The sequence below is a fragment of the Meles meles genome, chromosome 1, assembly GCF_922984935.1.
Source record: "Meles meles chromosome 1, mMelMel3.1 paternal haplotype, whole genome shotgun sequence".
Lineage (NCBI taxonomy): Eukaryota > Metazoa > Chordata > Mammalia > Carnivora > Mustelidae > Meles > Meles meles.
This window is the reverse complement of record NC_060066.1, coordinates 56,113,989-56,130,809: the sequence shown is the minus strand read 5'-3', so window position 1 is coordinate 56,130,809 and position 16,821 is coordinate 56,113,989. Positions and strand designations below refer to the sequence as shown.

The 16,821-nt window shown below is 34.9% G+C and overlaps 1 protein-coding gene across 1 annotated transcript in view; it reads left to right on the top strand.

Annotated features, from left to right (window-relative positions):
• The window catches only part of ZC2HC1A (zinc finger C2HC-type containing 1A), a 58,950-nt gene that overhangs the window by 23,385 nt on the left and 18,744 nt on the right, over positions 1-16,821 (top strand). The window contains exons 5-7 of the mRNA XM_045995660.1: positions 89-237; positions 10,922-11,021; positions 11,664-11,763. Of these exons, the coding sequence (XP_045851616.1) occupies positions 89-237; positions 10,922-11,021; positions 11,664-11,763 (349 nt within the window). The remainder of the gene's footprint in view (positions 1-88; positions 238-10,921; positions 11,022-11,663; positions 11,764-16,821) is intronic.

The window sequence follows — 16,821 nt, the reverse complement described above, 5'->3', positions numbered from 1 at the left end:
TCTTGAATTACCGTTCATTAAAATTTACAATTCTTTATGTTTCCCTTCAAGAATTACTTTATTAATCTATTTCCTTTTTCTGTTTTAGATTATATTCAGTGTCCATATTGCCAGAGGAGATTTAATGAAAATGCAGCTGATAGACATATTAATTTCTGTAAAGAACAGGCAGCACGTATTAGTAATAAAGGCAAATTTTCTACTGATACCAAAGGAAAGGCGACTTCTCGGACACAGGTGAAATGCTCAATTATTTCTACAAATAAAGGAGAAAAATAACTCAGGTTCACAATTTTTTGCTTATGTTTTACAGAACATTTAGCTACAGTTTTCTTATCTGCTTAAAGTTTAATATTATTGTTCAGGGGTTTAGTAAGAAATTTGAATGTTTAATAGAGAACAAATAATTGAATGGACTTGAGTTAATAGAGTCTTGAAAATAATGCAGGTTGAAAAAGGTATTAGGAAAGAGTAAGAAAACTAGTTAAAAAGTAAGTGAAGCAGGGGCGCCTGGGTGGCTCAGTGGGTTAAAGCCTCTGCCTTCGGCTCAGGTCATGATCCCAGGGTCCTGGGATCGAGCCCCGCATCGGGCTCTCTGCTCAGCAGGGAGCCTGCTTCCTCCCTCTCTCTGTCTGCCTCTCTGCCTACTTGTGATCTCTGTCTGTCAAATAAATGAATAAAATCTTTAAAAAAAAAAGTAAGTGAAGCAGATTCAGAGGAAATCAGAGGGTTTGGAAAGTGAGAAAGTGGCAGTAAAAATCCATATTTGAAAATCATGTATGTACTGAAAGTTTCCATGCTATGTGTGACCATACACCTAAGAGAATGAAATCCTGGGCTCAAGTCCAACTGTTACTTCTGAGCTTTAGGCAAGTAATATTTCATGTATGATAGACTTTATTTCTTCATCTATGAAGTAGTCTATATGATCTTTGTGAAAAGCAAATGAGATGGTATATGTGAAAGCACTTCAGGAGCCATAAACTGTATAGGGATTTTGTTATATGAAATTTTTACAGTACTGTTGTTTTTCATTAAGCATATTGTGACACAGAAACTTTGATAATGTCATACTTTTTTTTAAAAAATATTTTATTTATTTATTTGGGAGAGAGAGAGTGCATGAGAGGAGAGAGGTCAGAGGGAGAAGCAGACTCTCTGCCGAGCAGGGAACCCGATGTGGGACTCAATCCTGAGACTGCAGGATCACGACCTGAGCCAAAGGCAGTCGCTTAACCAACTGAACCACCCAGGTGCCCCATGTCATACTTTTTTTTTGAGATTTATTTATTTTATAAAAACATTGATAATGTCATACTTTTTTTTTAAAGATTTATTTATTTATTTTAGAGAGAAAAGAGAACATGAGTGGGCGAGGCAGAAGGAGAAGGAGAGAGACTCTTAAGCAGATTCCCTGCTGAGTGAGGAATCTAATGCAGGGCTCCATTTCAGAACCCTGAGATCATGACCTGATCCAAAAGCAAGAGTCAGACACTTAACTGACTGTTGCCACCCAGGTGCCCTGATAATGTAATACTTTTCAACAAACTTCATTTTTCAGAAAACTTTCATTTACAGTTTTTTTAGTGCTATAAATCTAGCAGGCAATTAATGATCAAATCCATTTCACTTATTACTTATGTGAATCAAGTATTGGACTAAAAGACTCCATTACAATTGGAGCCTTCTTGAGAGGATCCATATTGAATTTTGGTTAATATTATTGGAAATAGAATTCTCTCTTGTTTTTTACAACACTTTTATTCTGGTGTTTTCCTCATTATTTTCCTCAGTTATTTTATTGTAAATTATACATGTAGAAAAAAAAACAAAAACAAAACAGGGGTGCCTGGGTGGCTCAGTCTTGATGCATCTGCCTTCAGCTCAGTTCATGATCCCAGGGTTCTGGTATTGAGCCCTGAAGCGGGCTCTCTGCTCGGCAGGAAGCCTGCTTCTCCCTCTCCCACTCCCTTTGCTTGTGTTCCCTCTCTTGCTGTGTCTCTCTCTGTCAAATAAATTAAAACAAAAACAAAATATACATACATCCATAACCACAAGAAGGTTAAGAAATAGAATATTATCAATCTCACAAAGCCTCTACTATCCCATTTCTCTCCCAGAATTGTAATGTTCTCTCCCTCTTAGACCCTCACCCCATAAAATAGTCGCTATTCTGATTTTACATATAAATCAGTTTTTGCTTTTTTATATGGTCTCCAGACCACGATTGTCCTTTTATTTACTATGGCTTTATAAATCTTGATGTCATGATGGATTTGTAGTTATTTTCTCCTCCAATTTCCCTTCACTTGAAAATAAACAGTTGAAAATATTTTCTAATTTGTGATTGTGCCTTCATTTTTTTTGTTATTATTGTTGGTTGTTTTTATTTTTGTATTTTTTGTTATTTGTTTTGTTTCGTTTTTATTTTTTAACTGGAGTATTACATACTCCACCTGATCTTCCCCACCCTCCATAATCCATACCTTCCCTCCCTCCCAACTGACTTAGTTCCCTCCATGTTCTAAAATACACCTCTGATCCTGGTAGATTGGTCTCCTTCACATTCACATCTATAAAATGGGGTTAATATGTACCTACCTCAACAGTTATCAATAGCATTCAGCGAAATAATGCCTATAGGTGTGATTTCTTCTTTTACTCATAGTTTGTTCAAATGTGAGTCATTTACTTCCAAATATTTGGTGCTCCTCTAGATGTTTATTGCTGTATTTTTTTCTTTTTGCCTCATTCTCTTATAGTGTGGGAACATTCTTGGTAAGATTTCATTTTTGAGATTTGTTTTATTGCCTAGCATATGGTCTTTTTTGGTGAATGTTCCTGCAGTCTTCTACTATGATTGTGACTTTTTCAAGATCATTAATTTCACCAGCTTTTCGTTTTAATTTCTCTTGTTAGTTGTGTTTATATTTACAATTTGTTGTATCTTTCCTATTTATTGACCTTTATATCATATGGAGCTTGCCTTTTTGTCTATGGCAGCATTCTTTGTGTTGAAGTATGTGTCATCTGATAGTGTATTGCTGTTTTGTTTGATCATGCTAATTTCCTTTCAGTTTTTTAACTTGAATTTGTGTTGTTGAAATGTTTCATCTGATAATGAATAACCATTTCAGCTTAATTATGCTAAATTTCTTTCTAATTCTTTCACTTAAATTTGTGTTTTTGCATCTCCTGTAGGCAACCTGTAATTAGTTCATCTTTTTTAAAATCCAGTCTGACAACCTCAAACTGTTGGTTGAAGTGTTTAGGCATTTACACTCAATATAATATTGATATGTTTGTGGTTAATTCTGCTGTGTTACTATTTTCTGTTTTTGTCTCTTTTTTTTTATTCCTCTGATACTTTTTCCTTGCTTCTTTTGTCTTAATAAAAGATATTTTATTTGCTCTTTTGGTTTTCAGTCATCAGATTTTTTTAAATGGTTACTCTAGTAATAACAAAATACATTTTTTAACTTACCCCATCCATGGCTATTTCCATATACCTCTCACGGTCTTAGTGTTATTGTTATATAGATGTATCTCTACAAACCTATCAGTATTCTTGTGTGTTGCTATATGTGTTATACTTACACCTTTAAAAGTCATGTCCTTTTTTTTTTTTTTTTAAGATTCTATTTATTTATTTGACAGACAGAGATCACAAGTAGGAAGAGAGGCAGACAGAAAGAGAGGAAGGGAAGCAGGCTCCCTGCTGAGCAGAAAGCCTGATGTGGGGCTAGATCCCAAGACTCTGGGATCATGACATGAGCCGAAGGCAGAGGCTTTAACCCACTGAGCCACCCAGGTGCCCCAAAAGTCATCTGTCTTTTAATTATTCATGAGAATTGTTCATGTGAAGAGCCTTTTTGTTTCTTCCAGGTTATCTAAGAGTACTACCAATCTGGAAGCACTTTAAATTTTGGCTTACTTTGCCTGGCCACCTAGTAATGTAGATTTATACAGCAAATCCACGTGATGGCCAGTCTGTTGTTATAATCTTAAATATATTAGAAAATAAATATATAATCATTTACATACATATGCACATGTGTATGTTTATGCACACCCACATGTACTTTTTTTTTTCTGCCTCTGTCTCCTCCTCACACACATTTTGTATTTTACTTTCATGTTATGTACTCCCATATTATCATTTTCAGATATCTTCATTTCTTCTTGTAAATCTCAGTCGCCATATTTTGTCATTTGCCTTTAATCAGAAGAGGCTTTAGCCTTCTAAGAATACAGATCTGTGGGCAAGGAATTTTGTGGTTTTGGTTATCTGAAAAAAAAAAAAAAAAGGCCTGTATTTTGCCTTTATTTCTCTGTTGAGATTCTCTATGTGTTTATTCACTATTATTATATTTTCCTTTAATTCTTGTGTGTGTACCCCTTTACCTTTTGAACATGTACATCCTAACTATTTTGAGGGCCTTAACCGCTAAATACCTGTGCCCACCGAGGTTATAGTGTTGACTATTTTTTTGCCACATATAGGTCATGTTTTTCTCTTTCCTTTTTCCTTTTCTTTCCTTGCCTCTCCCTTCCCCTCCCTTGCTCCTTTCCCTTTCTTACAGTTAAACCCAGAATACATACTTACCAGCTTTCCAGAACTGCTTTTGGATGGTTACCAGTCTCTTTTTTTTTTTTTTTCTTTTTTTTTTTTTCCATTTTATTTATTTTTTCAGCGTAACAGTATTCATTCTTTTTGCACAACACCCAGTGCTCCATGCAAAACGTGCCCTCCCCATTACCCACCACCTGTTCCCCCAACCTCCCACCCCTGACCCTTCAAAACCCTCAGGTTGTTTTTCAGAGTCCATAGTCTCTTATGGTTCGCCTCCCCTCCCCAATGTCCATAGCCCGCTCCCCCTCTCCCAATCCCACCTCCCCCCAGCAACCCCCAGTTTGTTTTGTGAGATTAAGAGTCATTTATGGTTTGTCTCCCTCCCAATCCCATCTTGTTTCATTTATTCTTCTCCTATCCCCCTACCCCCCCATGTTGCTTCTCCATGTCCTCATATCAGGGAGATCATATGATAGTTGTCTTTCTCCGATTGACTTATTTCACTAAGCATGATACGCTCTAGTTCCATCCACGTCGTCGCAAATGGCAAGATTTCATTTCTTTTGATGGCTGCATAGTATTCCATTGTGTATATATACCACATCTTCTTTATCCATTCATCTGTTGATGGACATCTAGGTTCTTTCCATAGTCTGGCTATTGTAGACATTGCTGCTATAAACATTCGGGTACACGTGCCCCTTCGGATCACTATGTTTGTATCTTTAGGGTGAATACCCAGTAGTGCAATTGCTGGGTCATAGGGTAGTTCTATTTTCAACATTTTGAGGAACCTCCATGCTGTTTTCCAGAGTGGTTGGACCAGCTTGCATTCCCACCAACAGTGGAGGAGGGTTCCCCTTTCTCCGCATCCTCGCCAGCATCTGTCATTTCCTGACTTGTTCATTTTAGCCATTCTGACTGGTGTGAGGTGATATCTCATTGTGGTTTTGATTTGTATTTCCCTGATGCCGAGTGACGTGGAGCACTTTTTCATGTGTCTGTTGGCCATCTGGATGTCTTCTTTGCAGAAATGGCTGTTCATGTCCTCTGCCCATTTCTTGATTGGATTGTTTGTTCTTTGGGTGTTGAGTTTGCTAAGTTCCTTATAGATTTTGGATACTAGCCCTTTATCTGATATGTCGTTTGCAAATATCTTCTCCCATTCTGTCAGCTGTCTTTTGGTTTTGTTAACTGTTTCCTTTGCTGTGCAAAAGCTTTTGATCTTGATGAAATCCCAATAGTTCATTTTTGCCCTTGCTTCCCTTGCCTTTGCCGTTGTTCCTAGGAAGATGTTGCTGCGGCTGAGGTCGAAGAGGTTGCTGCCTGCGTTCTCCTCAAGGATTTTGATGGATTCCTTTCTCACATTGAGGTCCTTCATCCATTTGGAGTCTATTTTCGTGTGTGGTGTAAGGAAGTGGTCCAATTTCATTTTTCTGCATGTGGCTGTCCAATTTTCCCAGCACCATTTATTGAAGAGGCTGTCTTTTTTCCATTGGACATTCTTTCCTGCTTTGTCGAAGATGAGTTGGCCATAGAGTTGAGGGTCGATTTCTGGGCTCTCTATTCTGTTCCACTGATCTATGTGTCTGTTTTTGTGCCAGTACCATGCTGTCTTGATGATGACAGCTTTGTAATAGAGCTTGAAGTCCGGAATTGTGATGCCACCAACTTTGGCTTTGTTCTTCAATATTCCTTTGGCTATTCGAGGTCTTTTCTGGTTCCATATAAATTTTAGGATTATTTGTTCCATTTCTTTGAAAAAAATGGATGGTATTTTGATACGGATTGCATTAAATGTGTAGATTGCTTTAGGTAGCATAGACATTTTCACAATATTTATTCTTCCAATCCAGGAGCATGGAACATTTTTCCATTTCTTTGTGTCTTCCTCAATTTCTTTCATGAGTACTTTATAATTTTCTGTGTATAGATTCTTAGTCTCTTTGGTTAGGTTTATTCCTAGGTATCTTATAGTTTTGGGTACAATTGTGAATGGGATTGACTCCTTAATTTCTCTTTCTTCAGTCTTGTTGTTGGTGTACAGAAATGCAACTGATTTCTGTGCATTGATTTTATATCCTGACACTTGACTGAATTCCTGTACAAGTTCTAGCAGTTTTGGAGTGGAGTCTTTTGGGTTTTCCACATATAGTATCATATCATCTGCGAAGAGTGATAGTTTGACTTCTTCTTTACCAATTTGGATGCCTTTAATTTCTTTTTGTTGTCTGATTGCTGAGGCTAGGACTTCTAATACTATGTTGAATAGCAGTGGTGATAATGGACATCCCTGCCGTGTTCCTGACCTTAATGGAAAAGCTTTCAGTTTTTCTCCATTGAGAATGATATTTGCGGTGGGTTTTTCATAGATGGCTTTGATAATATTGAGGTATGTGCCCTCTATCCCTACACTTTGTAGAGTTTTGATCAGGAAGGGATGCTGTACTTTGTCAAATGCTTTTTCAGCATCTATTGAGAGTATCATATGGTTCTTGTTCTTTCTTTTATTAATGTGTTCTATCACATTGATTGATTTGCGGATGTTGAACCAACCCTGCAGCCCTGGAATAAATCCCACTTGATCGTGGTGAATAATCCTTTTAATGTACTGTTGAATCCTATTGGCTAGTATTTGGGCGAGAATTTTTGCGTCTGTGTTCATCAAGGATATTGGTCTGTAGTTCTCTTTTTTGGTGGGATCCTTGTCTGGTTTTGGGATCAAGGTGATGCTGGCCTCATAGAATGAGTTTGGAAGTTTTCCTTCCATTTCTATTTTTTGGAACAGTTTCAGGAGAATAGGAATGAGTTCTTCTTTAAATGTTTGGTAGAATTCCCCTGGGAAGCCGTCTGGCCCTGGGCTTTTGTTTGTTTGGAGATTTTTGATGACTGTTTCAATCTCCTTACTGGTTATGGGCCTGTTCAGGTTTTCTATTTCTTCCTGGTTCAGTTGTGGTAGTTTATATGTCTCTAGGAATGCATCCATTTCTTCCAGATTGTCCAATTTGTTGGCATAGAGTTGCTCATAGTATGTTCTTATAATTGTCTGTATTTCTTTGGTGTTAGTTGTGATCTCTCCTCTTTCATTCATGATTTTATTGATTTGGGTCCTTTCTCTTTTCTTTTGGTTACCAGTCTCTTAAAATCCTTTTTTTTAAGATCCTTTTTTATTGTCTGTAAGGAAGTTAAGCAGCTATTTCACTCCCCCACCGAGTTTGTATCAGTTATTGCATTTTTTAATTTCTTGAAGTTGGCTGTTTTTCTTATTTCCTATTTTACCTTTTACAGTTTCTAATTCTCTGTTAATATTTCCAGAGTTGTCTTTTATTTCTTTAAATGTAGTAAGCATAATTGTTTTATGCTATGTAGCTGATAATTGTAGTGTCATGTGATCTTTGTAGCTATGTTCTTGCTTCTTTTCCCTCAATCATGGTTTCTTATATAATTATGTACATAATTACTAGTCATTTGGTGCTTGTTGCTCTCAAAAATTATTCATGAGAATTGTTCATGTGAAGAGCCTTTTTGTTTCTTCCAGGTTATCTAAGAGTACTACCAATCTGGAAGCACTTTAAATTTTGGCTTACTTTGCCTGGCCACCTAGTAATGTAGATTTATACAGCAAATCCACGTGATGGCCAGTCTGTTGTTATAATCTTAAATGTTGTTGGCCTAATGGTTTATTTTTTTATTCTTATCTGACATTCATATCTTCTTTTTTTTTAAAGATTTTATTTATTGGGAGGTTGAGGAACCAGGTGGTGGGTAATAGGGAGGGCACGTACTGCATGGAGCACTGGGTGTGATGCCAAAACAATGAACACTGTTACGCTGTAAATAAACAAATAAAAAAAAAATTCTATTGGTGATAAAAGATTAAAAAAAAAAAGATTTTATTTATTTATTTGACAGACAGAGATCACAAGTAGGCAAAGAGGCAGGCAGAGAGAGAGGAGGAAGCAGGCTCCCTGCTGAGCGGAGAGCCCTATGCAGGGCTCCATCCCAGGATGCTGGGATCATGACCTGAGCCGAAGGCAGAGGCTTTAACCCACTAAGCCACCCAGGCGCCCCTGACATTCATATCTTATAAAGTGATTTTTTTATACTTTCCAGAGCATTTTTACTTTTTAGTTGAAAGGTCAGTCCAAATAGTGCCTTTTTACTATTTTATCAAAACTGAATGCCCTCCTTGTTCTTTTAGCTCTTTCTGATTTCAAGAAAAAGTCTTTATAAACATAAATATTTGACTAAGAAAATTTATTAGATTTGTGATCCGTATAAAAGCACATGAAATAATAAACGTCTAACAAATACATATTTAATGAAAGGAATATGGATTGAATATAACTGTATAAAAGTAAGTGGTTTTGTTTTTCTAATCACTAAAATGGATTTAATTTATATAAAATTGTTGATTACTAAAGTCATCCTGAAACCCTAAAGGTTTGACCTCTGCATATGTAATATACTATACCAGCACTCTTTGTTTATATTAATCATTTTGCTCTTTTTTTTTGTAGTTAGCACAGTATGAGTGGCTCACCAATCCTATTTCTTAATTCAGTTAAACCTATTTTTAGTAGACATGCCTGTAATACTTTAAGGGATCTTCGGCAGGGCTTGTTTTCCATATTGTTCTTAGTTTTAAAACCTTTCCTAATATCTTCATTGGTATTTTAGTGGGAGACACTGGTATTAACTGATATTAATTAAATTTAAATTAATTAAATTTAAAGATTTATTCCTTTTAGAGAGAGAGAGAGCGCTCACAGATGTGTGAGTGGGGAAGAGGCAGAGGGAGAGAATCCCCAAGCATACTCCCTGCTCAGCCTGGAGCCCGACCCTGGTAATCTCACATTCCCAAGTTCATGACCTGAGCTAAAACCAAGAATCTGAGTCGCTCAACCGATTCAGTGGCCCCCAGATGCCCTCTTTTCCCCCTTTTAAAAAATTTATTTGTTTTTATTTTAAATTAATTAGTTAACATATAGTGTGTTACTAGTTTCAGTGGTAGAGTTTAGTGATTTACCAGTTGCCAGTTGCCTTTTTAAACCAGAAACACCCCTTAGGTTTTCAAAGAAACAGTGACTTTATATGGCTTATCTCCAAAGGATCCCAGTCATGTGTTCATTTGACAGGTATTGAAGGTTGTCTACTTGCCAAGTGCTTAAGAAATTTCCGCTTCTGGTGCAATAGTGCCATATGTGCATGGGGTGTGTGTGTGTGTGTGTGTGTGAGAGAGAGAGAGAGAGATAGAATGAGAGAAAGAGAGAAGCTTTTTTATCAAAATTTATTTTCCTTATAAGGTCACATACTAAATTTTGAAGGTTGTAATATTTGACTTTAAAATTTGTGTTTAGCTAGCAGTTTTTAGTTGAAGTGCATCTAAAATTTTATACTGATTATTGGTTATAAAATATGATTTGATTTTTGAATGTTTTGTTTAAAACCAGTTTTTCACATAAAGTCCTAAGGAGTCTAACTATGGTATTGGGCTAAATCTCATGTATAGTCATCACTTTCTAGTTGAAGTATAGGGCAAGAACTAAAGTTGCATGAGTCTTAATTTTCTGTTGTTAAGTTGGGGTATAACTTTGGGCAAATTCAGTTTTTTATATTGGAGCAGGTGACCAATAAGATACTTTTAATACTCAGTAACAACAAAATTTGGCTCAGGTAAGAGATAGTAAAATAAAATTGATAATGCTGTCTTTCTAGATAGTAGAGAGAAAAAAAATAGCCTATCTTTCCTCAACCATGTTCTATTCATTTAACATGATCTGGTGAGAACAGTGAAGCCAGAATTCTTTCCCCTCACGTTCAGGAAATCCATAAGGCAGCTCTTGTAAAACTTGCAGACTTATTTGTAATCTTATGAATTATTATCAGTAGGAAATATGACTGAATTATATATATGAAACATAAAACCATACCCAGGAACATGTAAAAATTTTGACCTTTAAAGCTGCATTGCTAAGTGAGCATCGTTGGGTGTTTGTAAGTTTTTCTATTAATATTTGTTTGGCATTTAAAATCTTAACATTGGAGAAATTTTTTCCATTTGACCTTTTTTTTTTTTTTTCTGTGGACTGGGCAAAGCTGCTTTTAGTTATTTTAGCAGTGGAATATCTTAGTCAAACTTTTAGTACACTAGTTTTGAGATGGAGCATATTTTGGGAAACCTCTCTCTGAGGTGATATATCTTAATCTATCCTTTCTCAATTTCAGTAATTCAGTAGCTAATAAAGAAAATTGCTCATTTAAGGGTATGTGAGCTTTTGAAATACTAGTTTACAACCTATATTCAAAAAGTAATGTTGATAAAATATTTTATTTTCATTATTTTAGTATAAGCCGCCTGTACTTAAAAAGTCAAATTCTCCTGGAACTGTACCATCAGGATCTTCACGATTACCACAACCAAGTGGCAGTAGCAAAACTGTTGTAGGTAATGAACTCTATAAATAACTTGGTTTTTTTCGTTGTTATTATTGTTGTTTTTTGTTTGTTTGTAGAGACAGAAATGAAGATAGTGTTCTGCTTGGGATTATTAAAATAGATTTATAATTAGGAAGAGATATGGAGGATATGTAATTCTTTCTGGGTAAAAATAAAGTAGCTTTCAAAAACTTTCTACTTAGGATACTTTATAGGTCTTTTTTCCCACCTTAAATGTCTATTCTTGATGTTGTTACTGATACATCACCTATTGAGAGTGTTGACCAAGTTCTTTTCTTGATTCTTTGACCACAGTATTTCCCCCTCATTTCTATATATACTGCTCTGAATTTGACAATTGTCCTAATAGACACATGATTAATGACTTGAAGGAGATATTGACTAACTGAAGTATACCTTTATTTATATGTAAATTGTAATAAAGAAATATGAAAATTAGAAATGAAGGATGATATGTGTTTTCTGGAAATTTAATTTTTAAAAAACCTTTTCTTAGTTGATAACTTGTTTGGATTTATTGCTGCAAAGATTTATTGCCACTAAAGCATTGTTTTCCTTGTCAGGTGCTCTGTTTTATGTGATTTTTCCTTTTCAGAATGTCATTAAAACCAATAACCTTTTTTATTATAAGGTGTGCCTTCAGGTAAAGTGTCTTCAGTTAGCAGCTCCTTGGGAAACAAGCTTCAGACCTTATCTCCTTCCCATAAAGGGATAGCAGCCCCTCATGTAGGGTAAGTCTATTTGAATTTAATTGATTAATGATACACACACACATACACATATATACACTCCATACGCAAATGATACTAAGGTTTTATTTTATTTAGGTAATTGACTTTTATTAACCTTGATTTTCTTTCTAAAGTTCATTTCCCTTTTAACATATTGCTGGTCAGGGGCACATACACTACTGTTGAAGTTCTAAATTAGGATAACCATTTTGGAAAAAAATGTGGTGGCATGTATCAAGAGCCCAAAAAAACATTCATACTTTCTGAATAATTTTACTTCTGGAAATCTAGTCTAAGGAAATCACTTGAAATACAGAAGATTTTTGTGTAACCATTACTTATGAAACATTATGTATCAGGCACTGTGTTAGACATTTTTTCATATATTTTTATTAAAACCACCCCACCACCATAGGATGAGGGTCAGAGAAGCAAAAACAATTTGCTCAAAACCACACAGCTATTAAGAGTTAGAAGCAGGATACAAATTGGAGTCTCTTTGGCTTAAAACATTGATTTTTTTCATATGGTTTTATTACAATGTTGAAAAAAAAATAAAACAACCTAAGTTTCTACCTTTGTTTGAGTAGTAAATTATAACAGTCTATACAGGGATATTATGCAACTATAAAACATATAATTCTACTATAACAGGGTAAGAATGTAGGATACAAACTCCTATGTATACTGAGATAGAAACTATAAAAATGTGTGTAGACAAAAAAGACAAAATATGCTTAAATATTAACAGCGGATGATTATTTTCCACTTATTTAATACTTTTAATATACTTTTTATCTTTCTACAGTTTTATATATGTGACTTTTAAGAAAGTAGCATTATTAAGCTTTCCACAATTATTTTAATGTGGGAAAAATTGTTGGTAACACTAGAGATTTTAAATATCCTCTTATCTCAGTAGAAACTCTCTTTCTCTTCCATTTTGGTAAATCAGAAAATTAAGGGTTACCATGTGATCTTTAGAATGAAGGCTTAGTATATACTTTACAGATACTGTTAAAGTTGATTTAGGAAATACAATGCACATTATTTTCAGATACGGGTTATCACTTTTTTTTTAGTGTAGGAAATATATATAAGGTTATTTATTAAGTGAGAGCAACTGTCTTTTGTTTCCTAATTTGGACTACACAGAAAGTACAAAATCTAAAAGGAGTTTAATATAATTATCATTGTAGAAAAAGAAAAGAATCAACAACAAGATCCAATTAGTTTAAATGTTTTTTCTTTTTGTTGTGCTTCCAAAAAGAAAACATAGGCTATCCTTAAGGAAGAGACAGGTAATCAGTAGAACAGTTGGCTGAAAAGTAAAATGTTCTCATCTTTCAGTGGTAAAAAAAAAAAACTGATTTTGTTTTATTTTTTAGTTTCTCTACTGAGTTGACTCATCATTTTTAGTTAAGGTGTAGATGGCAATACGTATTTTAACTTTTACAAATCCTTTTTATCATATCACAGAATTGCCTTCCATGTTGTGTTATAGTTTGATTTATGAATTATGAATTAAAAGCTGATATTTTTTAGTGCCTTTCCCCTCATACTGGTAATTTTATCAGATGGCTATATTAAGTTGTACTCACACTCTCTCTTGTATTCTTAATAGGGCTTGTTAAACTGGCTGGTGTAATGAAAAGTGGCACTAACTTTGGATTAGAAAATTAGACTTTGATATACTACTTTGCCAATGAATACCCATATGACTTTGTGCATATCTCCTTTGTCTCACTCACAACATTCTGTGACTTTGGTTAGATGTTGGCAACTGATCTAACACAATTTGACCAACATTTATATAATCCCTAGGAGAAAATTTGTCTTTACTAAAAAGCAAAGACTTTGAGCACAGTAATTTTATAAATTATGCACTGCTTACAATGCCATAAAGATTTAAAATTTCTTGTGGTCTCACATCATATTAAACTGTCAAACATAAATGTGTAGATCTCAATTGTACATTTTATATATAGTCCTTATGTGTTAGAAGAATGTTTCTAACTGCTATGAAGGCCTTGGTGTTTGCTTATGGCCGATATATTATCATATTATCTGGAACATTACTATATATTACTATATTAAATAGAACCTTTCATGGCTATCTATTTAGTGGCAGAGTTCATTTTTTTCTTTTCTTTTTAAGAATTATTGAGTGTATTGACTTGTTATTATGTTATTATGTTGTTTTTTTCCTTCGCTAGATTGTAAGCTCTGTGGTAGCAAAGCTCTGTGTGTCTGCCTTGCTTACAGATGTAACTATAAAATGTAGTATAATGTCTGGCATATAGACACACAATAAATTTTTGGTGAATAAATGAAACAAATAATAAATTAATAAATTAAATCCCTCCTTTGTCAACCTGTTGGCACATCATAGAACCATAGTCCTGGTACTGGTGGGATAATTGAGAGTTCTATGGCAATCATTATTTCTATGGCTACAGATCCTTCAGGACTGAGTAAAGGTGGAATTAAGACATCTGGTTAGCTGTAGAAAGAAATGAAGAACCTTCTGAGATTAGTGAAATAGAGCCATTTCAGTAACTCAGGATTGTTTAAAGCCTTGTGTATATAACCTTTATTGTGGCCAGCTTTACTCATGCATACCAGTGATCTGTAATATTTAGCATATATTGGAATCACACTGCCGAAAAATTTATCCTGGAAAAATTCTTGTTAGTTAACTTCTAGATAACCTGTGGGTCAACCAGTTTTATCACATTTTTTTAAAGCAAAAAATTCCCTCAATGGAAAAATGTTATCTTACTGTAAAAGATGACTATCTTTAATCCTAGGGAATTTTAGAAGTATGGTGAAACACAAAGGTTTTAAATAAACATTACCATATTTGAATTGTGTCAGCGAATTTATACAGTCGTGCCTTGAGATTTGTGTTTTCTTAGTGGTCAATTACCAGCCAAAATGGACATTTTAGCTGATAATTTTCAGTAGTTAAGATATCAAATATCAAAGATTTACTTCTGTTCAGTTGCTGGGGAAAAAAAAACAGGTTTTTTGTTGTCTTCCCCCAACAGACATGAAAAACTACAGCAACAGAATGCATTTAAGAAGCATTTCTTAATAAATTGAATTTGATTTCTCATCCTTTAATTATATTGACAAAAGTAAGAAACAAATATCTGGTTTTTAAGTACTTTTTTGTATAAGTAGAAACAGGCTTTTTTCATAAGCCAGTCTTTTGATTTTGTGTGAAATTGAATTTGGGTGGAACATTGTTTAGATTTTTATGAACTTCTCTGTCATTTATTATTGATCTAGAAATGCCTAAAACAACCTAGAATTGTAGTGTGGCTTCTTACATGAATACCAATGATTGAGGTTATTGGTTTTGCCATATGTATAAGATTTGATAAGTTTAGGATCAAAAGTAGAAGTGTGGCACATTTCAAAACTTTAAATGCCCCAGAACATCATAACTATGCGTGTCTGTGAAGATACAAAATGCAAAATGGTAGATTTTTTTCCCAGTATTCTTTCAGAAGTCATCTTTTTATTATATCAGGGTTGTCACAGTCTTGAAGACTGAGTGGCTTGCATGCTCCTGAGTAATTCACTCTTATGGCATCAACAATAAACAAGGACCTTCCCAAGGTCAATGTTTATTTCAAAGTAAAACCTATTCCAGTAGGTTGACTTCATTGCCAAGTATTTCTTAAAATGTGAATTCATTCTTAGCTATAAATATTTTGAAAGCTTGCTTAAGTATTATTCCTTTTAGATACACTATTATATTGGAGCAGTTATACTCAGCTGCATATAGTCATTTTATATTAAAAAGTCTTGGTCAAAATTACAGTTTATCATCTATAGAATATATTAGTTTGACAGTAATATATATTTGTCTGGGATTACAAGATAATATGATTATCAAAGTTCTTTAATATATGGAAAACCTTTTTTTTTTAAAGATTTTATTTATTTATTTGACAGAGATCACAAGTAGGCAGAGAGGCAGGCAGAGAGAGAGGGGGAAGCAGGCTCCCTGCTGAGCCAGAGAGCCTATGCAGGGCTTGATCCCAGGACTCTGGGATCATGACCTGAGCCGAAGGCAGAGACTTTAGCCCACTGAGCCACCCCAGTGCCCTTATGGAAAACCTTTAAAAATCATTGATATCGGGGCGCCTGGGTGGCTCAGTGGATTAAGCCACTGCCTTCGGCTCAGGTCATGATCTCAGGGTCCTGGGATTGAGCCCCACGTCAGGCTCTCTGCTCCGCAGGGAGCCTGCTTCCTCCTCTCTCTCTGCCTGCCTCTCTGCCTAGTTGTGATTTCTCTCTGTTAAATAAATAAAATATTAAAAAAAATCATTGATATCTTTTCAAAATCTTAAAATACTGGCATCCTCTCATATATGGAAATTTTATATTTTAGAGCAGTTGATCGTTTTGAACTATGACCTGAGAGCCAAAACCTGCCCAACAACTGGTTTATTGGAATATGGCTACACCCAATTATTTATGTATTGTCTGTGGCTGCTTTCATGCTACAATGGCACAGATGAGTATTTGTAACAGAGATAGCATAGCCATTAAAGCTTAAAATATTTACTGTCTGGCCCTTCACAAGAAAAGTTGGCATTCTCTATTTTAGAATAAGTAAATTATCATAGGAATTGGACATTTATAATTTGAAGTTATGGATTTTAAGGATTATTTAACGGTAGAAATATATATATACACACATGTGCATATATATATATATATATATATATATATATATATACACACACACACACACATATATATCCTGTGAAGTATCTGGAAACTTTGTAGGTTAGTGGTCCATGGAACCAAAGGATTTTTTTTTAAAGATTTTATTTCTTCATTTGACAGACAAAGATCACAAGCAGGCAGAGGCAGGCAGAGAGAGAGGGGAAAGCAGGCTCCCTGTTTAGGAAAGAGCCCAAGGCGGGGCTCAATCCCAGGATCCTGAGATCAGACCTGAGCTGAAGGCAGAGGCCTAACCCACTGAGCCAGCCAGGCGCCCCACCAAAGGATTTTTAAACTTTTATTTATCCAACACAT